At 59.4% G+C, this 13,266-nt stretch overlaps 1 protein-coding gene across 2 annotated transcripts; it reads right to left on the bottom strand.

Moving 5' to 3' along the window:
- Positions 1-448: 448 nt before the first annotated feature.
- On the bottom strand, positions 449-12,305 carry LOC105486342 (calponin 2). 2 transcript variants are annotated; one of them, XM_011749204.3, is made up of 7 exons: positions 12,117-12,305; positions 8,212-8,333; positions 6,791-6,857; positions 6,553-6,690; positions 2,777-2,893; positions 2,462-2,608; positions 449-1,912 (listed from the first exon to the last, which is right to left on the bottom strand). In XM_011749204.3, exons 1-7 carry the CDS (start codon positions 12,177-12,179, stop codon positions 1,637-1,639), a joined length of 930 nt encoding a protein of 309 aa, XP_011747506.2. In that variant the 5' UTR covers positions 12,180-12,305; the 3' UTR covers positions 449-1,636. The 2 variants fall into 2 exon arrangements, with proteins under 2 accessions (XP_011747506.2, XP_024649966.2); XM_024794198.2 differs by lacking the exon at positions 12,117-12,305 and adding an exon at positions 10,471-10,491.
- Positions 12,306-13,266: the final 961 nt, after the last annotated feature.

Raw genomic sequence — 13,266 nt, 5'->3', positions numbered from 1 at the left:
AAAAAAAAAAAAAAAAAAAAAAAAAAAAAAAAAAAAAAAAAAAAAAAGAAAGCGCTGGGGAGAGTGAGAAGCGCGGGGAGGGCTCCCCCGGCGGAGGGCGGTGGCACTGCCGTTGGGGCTTTGGGGATAAATAGGAGTTCGCTAGCGGGGAGACATCCAGGCTGAGGCCAGGAGGCTTGCGCTGTGAGGCAGGGTGCAGCCGGACCGCATCGAGAGCCTTTGAGGCAACTGCCTCCTCTCCAACTGGCCAGGAAGCCCAGCCTCTCCCTCTACCCCAAGTCCCGGCCCTTCAAATCATTCATTCCACCCAGACTCACCTGTGGCTTCAGCTTTTACTCCTCCTCCCAGTGGTGAACTGGACATTTTCCCTTGATCCCTCCATCCCCCAAGACCCCCCCTCTACCCACAAAAGCATCAAAGCAAAACACGCCCTCATCGACGCCAACTCTCTCAGCCACTTTCTCTTCTTACAAACAGAGGTTTTATTGTGTTTGGTCCACAATCGTATTTCACATTATCTCATGGAGCAGGGCCCCTGGGTGGGGGTCCCTGTGCAGTACTTGGCGGGGCGTGTGGCCGGGGGAAGATGGAGCAGTATAGCTTGTCGAGACCAGAAAGGAGGAGGGCTGGGGGCTCCTTAAAACCTACTGAGGGGCCGGGCATGGTGACTCACACCTATAATCTCAGCACTTGGGGAGGCCGAGGCGGGTGGATCACATCTGAGGCCAGGAGTTCGAGACCAGCCTGGCCAACATAGAGAAACCCCGTCTCTACTAAAAACACAAAAATTAGCCGGGCGTGGTGGAGCACCTGCAGTCCCAGCTACTGCAGGTAGCTCCACCTGCAGTAGGAGGCTGAGGCTGGAGAATCGCTTGAGCCCGGGAGGTGGAGGTGCAGTGAGCCAAGATTGCGCTACTGCACTCTAGCCTAGGTGACAGCCACAACTAAAACAAAACCTACTGAGGCCAGAGTGGGTTGGGGGGCGGGTAGCATGGAGAGGGGATCAGGCTTAGCCCAACAACTCAGAATTTCACTTCCTCGTACAGCCTTCACTTTCCCCACCTGGCCCTGGGGCAGGTCTGAGGATCTGAGGTCTGTTGGTCCTGGAGAAATCCAGTCACTCGGGAGCTGGAGATACTTAGCATCATGGCCGGGCCCCCTTTCCCAGGTGACTGATTTCCCAGCACCTTCTCCACTGTCCCTGCCCCATTCCTCAGGAATAAAAAGCAAAATGTATTTTTCTTTTGTGAATACTTCCTGAAACTTACAGAGAAACCACAAACTGCTCAGCTGACAAAAGGGGGAAGAGGCGAGGCAACCAGAAACCTTTGGGAACCAGTTAGTCTCTTCTCCCCAGCACAGCCTGAACGTGCCAGCAGGGACCCTCGCCCTACACGCCCTACATGTATCGGGATATGGCCTTGACCTCCCTCCCCCACAGCCCGGTGGCTCAGCCCTGCGAAGGCCCAAGGCAAAGGGGAAAAAAGCTCTGCTGCCTGATCCCACACTGCCACTCACAGACCCTCGGTTGATTGGCAGCACTGAACCGGCTAAGAAAAAAAACAAAGATGAAAACACAGAAAAACCCAAAAACCCAGACGGGGAGATGATGTGGGAAGGGAGCGTGCTGGGAGCCTCAGTAGCCGGCCTCCTCCTGGTAGTAAGGGGGATATTCAGGGACCTCCCCTGGGTCCGGGCAGTCGCCGGCGCCTGAGGGAGCCCCATCGGCCACTGTGCCTTGTGGGCAATACTTGGGGTCATATATCTGTCGGCCCAGGCCAAAGACCTGGCCGCTCTGGTTGGCGCCCTGCGTGTAGCCCATCTGCAGGGACATGGAGGAGTTGTCACACTTATCGGTTCCCAGCTTGGTGTCATAGATGTGCCGCCGCGTCCCGGGAGCCGTCATGCCCACCTAGAAAGGAAGGAAGGGTGGAGCAGGTCACGGTGGAGAGGAGGGGACCTTCACTGGGTGCAGTGGCTCACGCCTGTAATCCCAGCATTTTGGGGGACCACCTGAGCCCAGAGCAGAGGATGCAGTGACCCGAGATTGCACCACTGCGCTCCCGCCTGGATAACAGAGTGAGATCTTGTCTCAAAATAAATACATAAATAAAATAAAGATAAATAAAATAAATAATAATAATAAATAATAAATAAATAAAATAAATAAATAAAGATTAAAAAAAAAAAAAAAGAATTGGGTGGACCTTTGGGTAGTCCTTAAGGGAAAATGAGACAGGGTGAGGTAGTAACTTCCCCAGGCACCCACAGCCAGGTGGAAACGACAGAGGTTGAAATCCAAGGCAGAGACAGAGAGCAGGGAGGGAAGCCAGAGGTGGTCCAGGGAAGGGGCTGAGACCAAGAGCCTGGAGGGAAGCCAGAGGTGGCCTCGGGGAGGGGCCGAGACCACAGATTATGGAGGGACAGGGAGAGGAGTCTGGGGCACCCGGGCGAGCCCCACCTGGCTCGCACACTTGTTTGTGCCCATCTGGAGGCTGATGGTCGAGTGGTCCATGGGGGGCAGGATATGGTTCTTGGGGTCATAGAGATGCCTCCTCGTGCCGTACGCGGTCATGCCCGACTGGCTGGCGCATTTGTTGGTGCCCATCTGCAGGGAGGTTTGCGGGAGAGGTCAGACTGCACCCAACAAGTTTCCAGTCCCTCCCCAAACCTGAGGGAGCACAGGGCTCCACGTCGCCGTCCCCCAACGCCGCTGTCCCCAACACCGTCATCCCCCAATGCTGTGGTCCCTGGGGCTGGGGGAGCTGTCACCCACCTGCAGCCCGATGACACACTGGCCGGCCTTCATGGTGGCATCATCGAAATTCCGCTCCTGCTTCTCCGAGTACTTGACGCCAATGTCCACCCCGCTCTGCAGCCCCTTAGTCTTGGCCTGGGTGAGGGAAAAGGGCCGGGAGTACCAGGAGAGGGCAGCCAGGGACCCTAGATCCAGGCCCTGATGGCGGCACAGAGACCAGGCCACAGCTTGTCCCCTCCGCCTGCCGCGCAGAGCCCCTCAGGCATGTTTTGAGGGTGTCTGGGACTCCACACACTCCACACATCCATCATACAACTGTTTCAGTTTTTTATTTTATTTTATTATTTTTATTTTATTTTATTTTATTTTGAGACGGAGTCTCGCTCTGTCGTCACCCAGGCTGGAGTGCAGTGGGGCAATCTCGGCCCACTACAAGCTCCGCCTCCCGGGTTCATGCCATTCTCCTTTCTCAGCCTCCCGAATAGCTGGGACTACAGACGCCCACCACCATGTCAAGATAATTTTTTTTGTATTTTTTTTAGTAGAGACGGGATTTCACCGTCTTAGCCAGGACGATCTCCATCTCCTGACCTCGTGATCTGCCCGCCTCAGCCTCCCAAAGCGCTGGGATTACAGGCGTGAGCCACCGCGCCCGGCCCTTTTTTTTTTTTTTTGAGATGGAGTCTGGCTCTGTCACCCAGGCTGGAGTGCAGTGGCGCAATCTCGGCTCACTGCAAACTCTTCCTCCTGGATTCAAGCGATTCTCCTGCCTCAGCCTCTCAAGTAGCTAGAATTACAGGCGCCCGCCACCACGCCCAGCTAATTTTTGTATTTTTAGTAGAGACGGGGTTTCACCATGATGCCAGGCTGGTCTTGAACTCCTGGCCTCAAGTCATCCGCCTGCCTCAGCCTCCGAAAGTGCTGGGATTACAGGCGTGCGCCACCGCGTCCGGCCCACGGGGCTGTTTCATCCCAGTGTCCCTCGCTTTAGGCAACAGCTCAGGTTTCCAGGGCTCAGGCCAAGAATTGTGGGCATGGGGAGGCGGTTTTCACCTTCTCTCTCTCACCTTCTACCACCTGCTCCTACCCAATGCCCGGGCACCCTGGCCAGGCCGCTGGCACTGCCCTTCACTGGGATGCCTGCACCCAACTCCTCCCTGACCACTATTCCCCATGTGAGGTTACCAGGCAGCCACGGGGGCTTCTGAAAACACCATTCGGAGTAGTTATCCCAGGAGAAAACCAGCTCCCTTCCCCGTTCCTCTAACAGCCCAAGCCAGTTCCAATGTCGAGACCTTACTGGTCCTTCTGCGCGAGACACCGTCCCGCCCACACTCCCGGACTGCCCCAGACACCGTCCCGCCCACGCTCCGGGACTGCCCCAGACACCGCGTCCCACCCACACTCCCGGACTGCCCCAGACACCGTCCCACCCACACTCCCGGACTGCCCCAGACACCGTCCCACCCACACTCCCGGACTGCCCCAGACACCGTCCCGCCCACACTCCCGGACTGCCCCAGACACCGCGTCCCGCCCGCGCTCCCGGACTGCCCCAGACACCGCGTCCCACCCACGCTCCCGGACTGCCCCAGACACCGCGTCCCACCCACGCTCCCGGACTGCCCCAGACACCGTCCCACCCACGCTCCCGGACTGCCCCAGACACCGCGTCCCGCCCACGCTCCCGGACTGCCCCAGACACCGCGTCCCGCCCACACTCCCGGACTGCCCCAGACACCGTCCCACCCACACTCCCGGACTGCCCCAGACACCGTCCCGCCCACGCTCCCGGACTGCCCCAGACACCGCGTCCCACCCACACTCCCGGACTGCCCCAGACACCGCGTCCCGCCCACACTCCCGGACTGCCCCAGACACCGTCCCGCCCACACTCCCGGACTGCCCCAGACACCGTCCCGCCCACGCTCCCCGACTGCCCCAGACACCGTCCCGCCCACGCTCGCGGTCTACACCAGACACCGTCCCACCCACGCTCCCGGACTGCCCCAGACACCGCGTCCCACCCACGCTCGCGGTCTACACCAGACACCGTCCCACCCACGCTCCCGGACTGCCCCAGACACCGTCCCACCCACGCTCGCGGTCTACACCAGACACCGTCCCACCCACACTCCCGGACTGCCCCAGACACCGCGTCCCGCCCACGCTCCCGGACTGCCCCAGACACCGCGTCCCGCCCACGCTCCCGGACAGCCCCAGACACCGCGTCCCGCCCACGCTCCCGGACAGCCCCAGACACCGCGTCCCGCCCACACTCCCGGACTGCCCCAGACACCGCGTCCCGCCCACGCTCGCGGTCTACACCAGACACCGTCCCGCCCACGCTCCCGGACTGCCCCAGACACCGTCCCGCCCACGCTCCCGGACTGCCCCAGACACCGTCCCACCCACGCTCCCCGACTGCCCCAGACACCGTCCCGCCCACACTCCCGGACTGCCCCAGACACCGCGTCCCGCCCACGCTCCCGGACTGCCCCAGACACCGTCCCGCCCACGCTCCCGGACTGCCCCAGACACCGTCCCGCCCACGCTCCCCGACTGCCCCAGACACCGTCCCGCCCACGCTCCCGGACTGCCCCAGACACCGCGTCCCGCCCACGCTCCCGGACTGCCCCAGACACCGCGTCCCGCCCACGCTCCCGGACTGCCCCAGACACCGCGTCCCGCCCACGCTCCCGGACTGCCCCAGACACCGCGTCCCGCCCACGCTCCCGGACTGCCCCAGACACCGCGTCCCGCCCACGCTCCCGGACTGCCCCAGCCACCGTGTCCCGCCCACGCTCCCGGGCCGCACCAGCCACCGTGTCCCACCCACGCTCCCAGACTGCACCAGACACCGTCCCACCCACCCTCCTGGTCTGGGCTTGAGGGTCACTAGATGCTCAACATTGGTCTAATTCTTCTCCTTAAGGCATTTCTCCCAGTTTACAGCTTATTTATTACTTTTGGTATTATTATTTTTTGAGAGAGTCTTGCTCTGTTGCCCAGGCTGGAGGGCAGTGGTGCGGTCAGAGCTCACTGCAACCTCTAACTCCTCAGCTCAACCTCCCGAGGAGCTGGGATTACAGGCGCGTGCCACAACACCCAGCTAATTTTTGTATTCCTAGTAGAGACGAGGTTTCACCATGTTGGCCAGAATGGTCTCGAACTCCTGAGCTCAAGTGATCCTCCCACCTCGGCCTCCCAAAGTCCTGGGAATACAGGTGTGAGCCACCACGCCTGGCCAGAGCTTACATATAATAAGAGCTTACATAATAAAATGCTGTATTCACTTTTGCATGCCTCCCCCATCAGACTGAACTCCATAAAGGTGTAGACCATGTCTTTCCTGTTCACCAAGGAATCCGAAGTGCCTGGCACCTTGCGGATGCTCAGAAATATTTGCAAACGAGGCCGGGCTCGGTGGCTCATGCCTATAATCCCAGCACTTTGGGAGGCTGAGGTGGGCGGATCACCAGGTCAAGAGTTCAAGACCAGCCTGGCCAGCATGGTGAAACCCAATCTCTACTAAAGATACAACCATTAGCCGGGCGTGGTGGCAGGTGCCTGTAATCCCAGCTAATTGGGAGGCTGAGGCAGGAGGATCGCTTGAACCTGGGAGGCGGAGGTTGTTGCAGTGAGCTGAGATCACACCACTGCACTCCACCCTGAGTGACAGAGCGAGACTCCGTTTCAAAAACAAACAAAAATTTGCAAACACGTGAATGCAACAGCTACATCCACCCCGCTGTGTGACTCTGGGCAGGTGGCTGCCCCTCTCTGGGCCTCACCTTCCCCGCCAGGGCGAGAAGAGACACCTGCACCTGTGTCATGTTCCCACTCTCAAACAGGTCGTTGGCCTCGAACAGGTCCACGGGGTTCATGCCGTAGCTGACCATGGCCTTGATGAAGTTGGACAGGTTTTCTAGCTGGGAGGAGGCAGGAGAGGGACGGTGAGTGGGCCTCAGTCTCCCCACCTGTTAGATGGGCCCCCAGCACCATCCCTACTCCGCCCCACCAGCCCCTCACCTGGTGCCAGTTCTGCATGGAGCGGTTGATCTTGGGGACGGAGCCCGGCTGTAGCTTGTTCATGAGTCTGGAGGGCACAATATGGGGTAGGGGGAACAGAAACCTCCATGAACAATGAATAATCGTGAAGGCCCGATGCTGATCTCAGCCAAGCTCACGCCTTCCAGGGCAAACTCACTGCCTCTCCCCGGGACTCAGTTTCCACTCCTTTTTTTTTTTTTTCTTTTTTTTGAGACTGAGTCTGGCTCTATCACCCAGGCTGGAGTGCAATGACGCTATCTAGGCTCACTGCCACCTCCACCTCCCGGGTTCAAGTGATTCTCCTGCCTCAGCCTCCCAAGTAGCTGGGATTACAGGCACCCGCCACCACGCCCAGCTAATTTTTGCATTTTTAGTAGAGACAGGGTTTCCCTATGTTGTCCAGGCTGGTCTCGAACTCCTGACCTCGTGATCCATCCACCTCAGCATCCCAAAGTGCTTGGATTACAAGCGTGAGCCACCATCCTGGGCCTCAGGTTTCCACTTTATAAAGTAATCTTTGGCTGGGTTTGGTGGCTCAGGCCTGTAATCTCAGCACTTTGGAAGGCCAAGGCAGGCAGATCACGTGAGGTCGGGAATTCAAGACCAGCCTGGCCAACATGGCGAAACTCTGTCTCTACTAAAAATACAAAAAAAAATTAGCCAGGCGTGGTGGCAGTCGCCTGTAATCCCAGCTACTCGGGAGGCTGAGGCAGGAGAATCACTTGAACTTGGGAGGCAGAGGTTGCAGTGAGCCGAGATCGTGTCATTGCATTCCAGCCTGGATGACAGAGTGAGACCCCATCTCAAAAAAATTTTTTTTTTAAATTTATTTAGCCACCACGCCCAGCTAGCTTTCTTTTTTTTTTTTTCCTTGAGACGGAGTCTTACTCTGTTGCCCGGGCTGGAGTACAATGGCACGATCTCAGCTCACGACAACCTCCACCTCCCGGGTTCAAGCAATTCTCCTGCCTCAGCCTCCCGAGTAGCTGGGACTACAGGCGCATGCCACCACGCCCGGCTAATTTTTTTTGTATTTTTAGGAGAGACAGGGTTGTGCCGTGCTGGGCAGGCTGGTCTCGAACTCCTGACCTCGAGATCCACCCGCCTCGGCCTCCCAAAGTGCTGGGATTACAGGTGCGAGCTGCCGCGCCTGGCCCCCCCAAAATTTCTTAATTAAAAAAAGAAAAGAGTGAGAAAAACCAAGATTCGGCCGGGCGCGGTGGCTCACGCCTGTAATCCCAGCTCTCAGGGAGGCAGAGGCGGGAGGATAGCTTGAGCCCAGGAGTTCAAGACCTGCCTGGGTAATATAGCGAGACCCCGTTCTCCACAAAAAGGAAAAAAAAAAAAAAAAACCAAGATTCGTTAAGTGTGAGACAGCCCGTGTCCCTGCGTGTACTCACGTGCATAAGATAGTTCCGTCCTTCAGGCCTTTCTGGAAGTCGGGGCCGATGGAGAGGCCGGTGAGTCCCTCGATCCAGGTGCGGAGCTCTGCCTCCTTCTGGGGGTCATATTTGGACAGGAGCTGGTGGAGCAAAGGGCACGAGACTGAGCTGGGGTGGGGGCACCCCGGGCAGGAGTCCCCCAGAAGCTCTGGACAGGTTGGGGCGGGGACTCCAGGGCAACAGGAGACAGAGGGGCCTGGAGGTTCCCCCTCACCACACCCACACAGATCCTCCCTTTTCCCATCATTAGGGGCACCCCAGCCACTGCAGGCGGGCACAGATAAACCACCCTGCAAGCCGGCGGACAACCGTCTCAGCACTCACTGATATACATCAGCTCTAATCCACTCTGGGTGTAGGACACACCTGGCCGGATCTGCCCCCGCGCCCTGCCTTCTCACCTCCCCGCTACATCACACATGACATTTACCACTTCAACCACCTGAAAGTATACCATTTAGCAGCTTTTCGTACGTTTGCAATGTTGTGCAATCACCACCTCTTTTTTCTTTTTTTTTTTGAGACAGTCTCGCTCTGTTGCCTAGGCTAGAGTGCAGTGGCGCGATCTCGGCTCATCGCAAGCTCCGCCTTCCGGGTTTCAAACGATTTTTCTGCCTCAGCCTCCTGAGTAGCTGGGATTACAGGTGCGAGCCACCATGCCTGATTAATTTTTTTATTTTTAGTAGAGACGAGATTCTCACCATGTTGGCCAGGCTGGTCTCGAATTCCTGACCTCGTGATCCGCCCACCTCAGCCTCCCAAAGTGCTGGGATTACAGGCATGAGCCACCGCGCCAGGACCGGATCCTGCTTCTTAGCAACTCCCGAAGAAGTTGCCCCGGAGGCTGACCACCTCTGATCACACACCTGGCTCCTTGCCACCGACTCCCTGCCACCTTCCTCCACCCGGCCATTCTAGTTTTCTTGGCCTTCAGTGCTCTGAGACACCGCCATGGGGGAATGGGCTGTGTGCTCCTGGGCAGAGGGTGTGCACCGGTGGGGACCTTGAGCGTCCCTATCCAGCCAGTAGTGACCGCGGAGACAGCACTGAGGCAGACGGCAAAGCATATAGGGGACCATAAGCACAGGGGCAAGTTGTGTAGTGGGAGCAGGAGATAAAGGCTGGAGGGAAAATAAAGTAGGGTTGGGGCCAGGCATGGTGGCTCACACCTATAATCCCAGCACTTTGGGAGGCCAAGGCGGGTGGATCATCTGAGGTCAGGAGTTCAAGACCAGCCTAGACCACATGGTGAAATCCTGTCCCTACTAAAAACAAAAATGAGCTGGGCATGGTGGTGTGCACCTACAGTCCCAGCTACTCGGGAGGCCGAGGCAGGAAAATTGCTTGAACCCGGGAGGTGGAGGAGGCAGTGAGCCGAGATCGGGGTACTTCACTCCAGTCTGGAAAAGAGTGAGCCTCTATCTTAAAAAAAAAAAGAAAGGAAGGAGGGAGGGAGGAAGGGATCGAGGGAAGGATCAAATCAAATCCCTCTCCTTGCTCTGCACCCCAACTCCCCAGGTTCCCACGAACAGTTCCCTTCAGCCTCTGCTTCCTCATCTCTTCCTGAATCTTTTGTGTAGGATTCCCTGACCTGGACCTGCCTGGAATTATTGGGTAGGGTCCCCTGACCTGGACCTGTGTGGAAAGAGCCGTAGCCAGAGGAGGCAAAGGCGGGGAGGCCCCCACAAACCAGCTCACAGCCCCATCCAGCTGGGCTTCCCATGCCTGGAGGTTAGCCCCGCCCAGCCGGCAACCTTGATCCCGAGGAATGAGAACAGGCAGCTGCTGGGTACTCAGCCCTGCCTTGCCCAGTTGCACCACATCTCTGCTGGCTCAGGGGCCCAGGGGTCCCTGGCAGAGGCGCCTGGCCTGGCCCCGCCCCCAGCGGCCGCCGTCCCTCCCCCCACCCCCGCCCCCCACTGCCCGCCTGCCGCCTTTCCCGCACATTCCTGTTCACCACAAACTGCCAGGAATGCACGCTGCCTCCCCGGCTAAATCTGAACCAGCTGTTCCCAGCGGGTCCGGACCCCCAAGCCGGGATGCAAGGCGCAGACACGGTGGATCCGAGCCGCCTCCGTGCCATCCTGCCAGGCGTAAACTGAGCCACGGTGGGAGCGGGGGAGAAAGAGAGCGGGTGTAAAGCAGGTGTGAGCGGAAGCCAGGGGGAAGCTGGTGTCTAATTGGGATGCGACCCTTCCGTGACCCTGGCAAGCTCACCCTCCAAAGAGACAGACTGAGGGTTGCGCGGGGAGCCTGTGAAGCAGCTGTTGCCAGCCTCTGCCCTCACCCCCGCCAGGGCAGGTATCGACCTGCCCCCACCCCGCCCATCTCCGGAAGCCGCCCCACCCTCCTGTACCCTCTCCTACTTCCGCAGGCCCAGCAGGTACTGGGTTTCGGTCCTGGCCCTGCCACTTGCGGGCTGTGTGGCCCTGGGCAGCTGGAACGTCTCTGAGGTCCCCAAGGACACTGGTACCCTTAGCCGGCTGTGTGCGAGGTGCAGCAGGGTGCCCACCCCACTACACGCGGGGCTCTGTGACTGCAGGGTGCACATGGCCCCTTGAAGGAGGAGTCGTGAGCCCCGGGCTTGGCACCCTGGTTCAGGCCTCCGCTGTCCCAACCCTCAGTCTCCCTTTTTGGCCAAGAGCTGGTCTGAAGTCTTGGAGGGGCTCACAGCGGGAGAAGCAGGAATTCTCCCTCCAGTCTGTGGGCCCTGGAGTCCCGCCGGGGCAGGTGGGCTATCGGGACTGGCAGGGCCGGTGCCCTCAGGAGCGTGCAGAGGCAGGTTCCCCTGCAGAAGCCAGCTGTAAGGACACCTTCCCAGGTGCCCAGTGGGCGTTGGGGGAGGGGGTGGGCGGGGACGACACCCCCCTCCATCTGAAGGTCCTGGAGGGTCAGGTCCCGGAGGGTCAGGTCCCCGGTCCTCTCTGTGGATCTGGCATCACAGCCCCCGCCCCCACTTTCCCTAGGAATCCTGTCCAGGACCCTGCTGTGTGACCCTGCGAAGCATCTGGCCTTGTCTGAGCCAGAACCACAAGTGCTTTCTTAAAAAGTGTCTCCCGGAGCCCTGGCCTTTTTTTTTTTTTTTTTTTAAATTATAGAGACAGGGTTTCACAGTGTTGCCCAGACTGGGCTCAAGCCATCCACCCAGCTCCGCCTCCCAAAGTTCCGGGATTACAGGCGTGAGCCACCGCGACCTGCCAGGCCCCAGCTCTTGCTTCCAGGTTACAAAACCCCACACATCTTAGGGCCACCTTCAGAGAACCTCTTTGTTATCCGTTTAAATTAGTCAGATGGGGACAAAGTGAACATGCAAAGCAGCTACCACTCTCCCTGCAGGACACCCCCAAGGTGTCCCAGAGGCCAGGAAATTCCTGTGTGTGGGGGTAACACTTCTCAAAAACCACTCGGCCCGCCCCTTCCCCTCCCAAAGCTGAGAGGACCCAAAAGCAGAAGTGTGGCCAGGAGATGACAGGGTTGCTGGGGTCCCCCCCAGATCCCCAGAGCGTTGTGGGCCCTTGAACGGACCTGCTCCAAGGTTGAGAGGGTGCCAGGGCCTTCACACGTGGGGGTCCTGGGGCCATGGCGAGGGAAGGACGTCAGACCCCACGACCCCTAGATGTTGGGGGATGAATGGGGTCATTCTTCCCCCAGAATCTCAGACCTGGCTGCTCCCCTAGATTCGCGGGAGCCTCGGGGGTGCCCGCAGACATCCCCCCTCCAGACGTCAGTGAGAACAAGGGCCCCTCCGCCCCGGGTCTCCAAGCTCCCTGCCCGGGAGGTGCTGGGGGGCCTGGGGGCTCCTGCAGAGGTCCGAGCGTGCGACGGCCGCGCTGTGGGGGAAGAAGGGGGCGCCCCTCACTCACCCGGTTCTTGACCTCGGCCGACAGCCCATACGAGGGGCCCTTGTTGAACTGCGTGGAGCTCATGGCTGGCTGGCGGCGGCGGGACGGGGCCGGACGGGACGGGACGGGACGGGACCGCCGGGCGGGCGCGGGGTTGGGACGCGCTGGGCTCCGCGCGCCACGCCCCCGCCGCTGATTGGCCCGGAGCGCAAATGTCCTTATAAGGCCTGGAGGCGCCGAATTCCTGCGGCCGCGGACTTCCTGAGCCCCCTCGGTCGCCCCCGGACCCCCGCCCGGGCACAGCACCCCCGTCACCAGAGGCCCGGAGGGGCGCTCGCCCGCTTTGACGCCACGGGAAACTGAGGCAGGGAGGGACCAAGGCCGCCCGGACGTGGCGCTCCTGCCGGCTCCCTGCTCAGAGCTCCTGGGCGGCTCTCCCTCTTTCTCCGTCTCCGACTCCTCTTCTGCCACACAGGGGAGGGGAGAAGGCTTCCTTTGGGGCAGGAATGAGGGCCTCTCTGCCACTTAGAGGCGTCTAACCCCTTCCCAGGGAGCTCTACTAGCTGGGAGGTGGACTAGGGAACCAGGCCAGGAGAAGGGGCCTTTGGAGCTGGGGCTTTGATGGATGAGTAGGAGTTTGTTAGTCCAAAAGAGAAAAGGATTCTTACTGGGTGCGGTAGCTTGCACCTGGAGTTCTAGCTACTTGGGAAGCTGAGGCCGAAGGGAGAGGATCCGTTGAGGCCAGGAGGTCGAGGCTGGAGTGAGTTATCACAACGTTGCGCTCCAGCAGCCTGGGCAACGGAGCAAGAGCCTGTCTTTAAAAATCAATAAAAAAAAATAAAAATAAAAATAAAACAATCAATAAATAAGACCGGGCGCGGTGGCTCACGCCTGTAATGCCAGCACTTTGGGGGGCCGAGGCGGGTGGATCACGAGGTCAGGAGATCGAGACCATCCTGGCTAACGTGGTGACACCCCGTCTCTACAAAAAATACAAAAGAATTAGCCGGGCGCGGTGGCCGGTGCCTGTAATCCCAGCTACTCGGGAGGCTGAGGCAGGAGAATGGTGAAACCGGGAGGTGGCGGCCGGGCGCGGTGGCTCAAGCCTGTAATCCCAGCACTTTGGGAGGCCGAGACGGGCGGATCACGAGGTCAGGGGATCGAGACCATC

The sequence above is a fragment of the Macaca nemestrina genome, chromosome 20 (assembly GCF_043159975.1).
Source record: "Macaca nemestrina isolate mMacNem1 chromosome 20, mMacNem.hap1, whole genome shotgun sequence".
Lineage (NCBI taxonomy): Eukaryota > Metazoa > Chordata > Mammalia > Primates > Cercopithecidae > Macaca > Macaca nemestrina.
The sequence above is the reverse complement of the archived record's forward strand: the minus strand, read 5'-3'. Positions and strand labels throughout refer to the sequence as shown.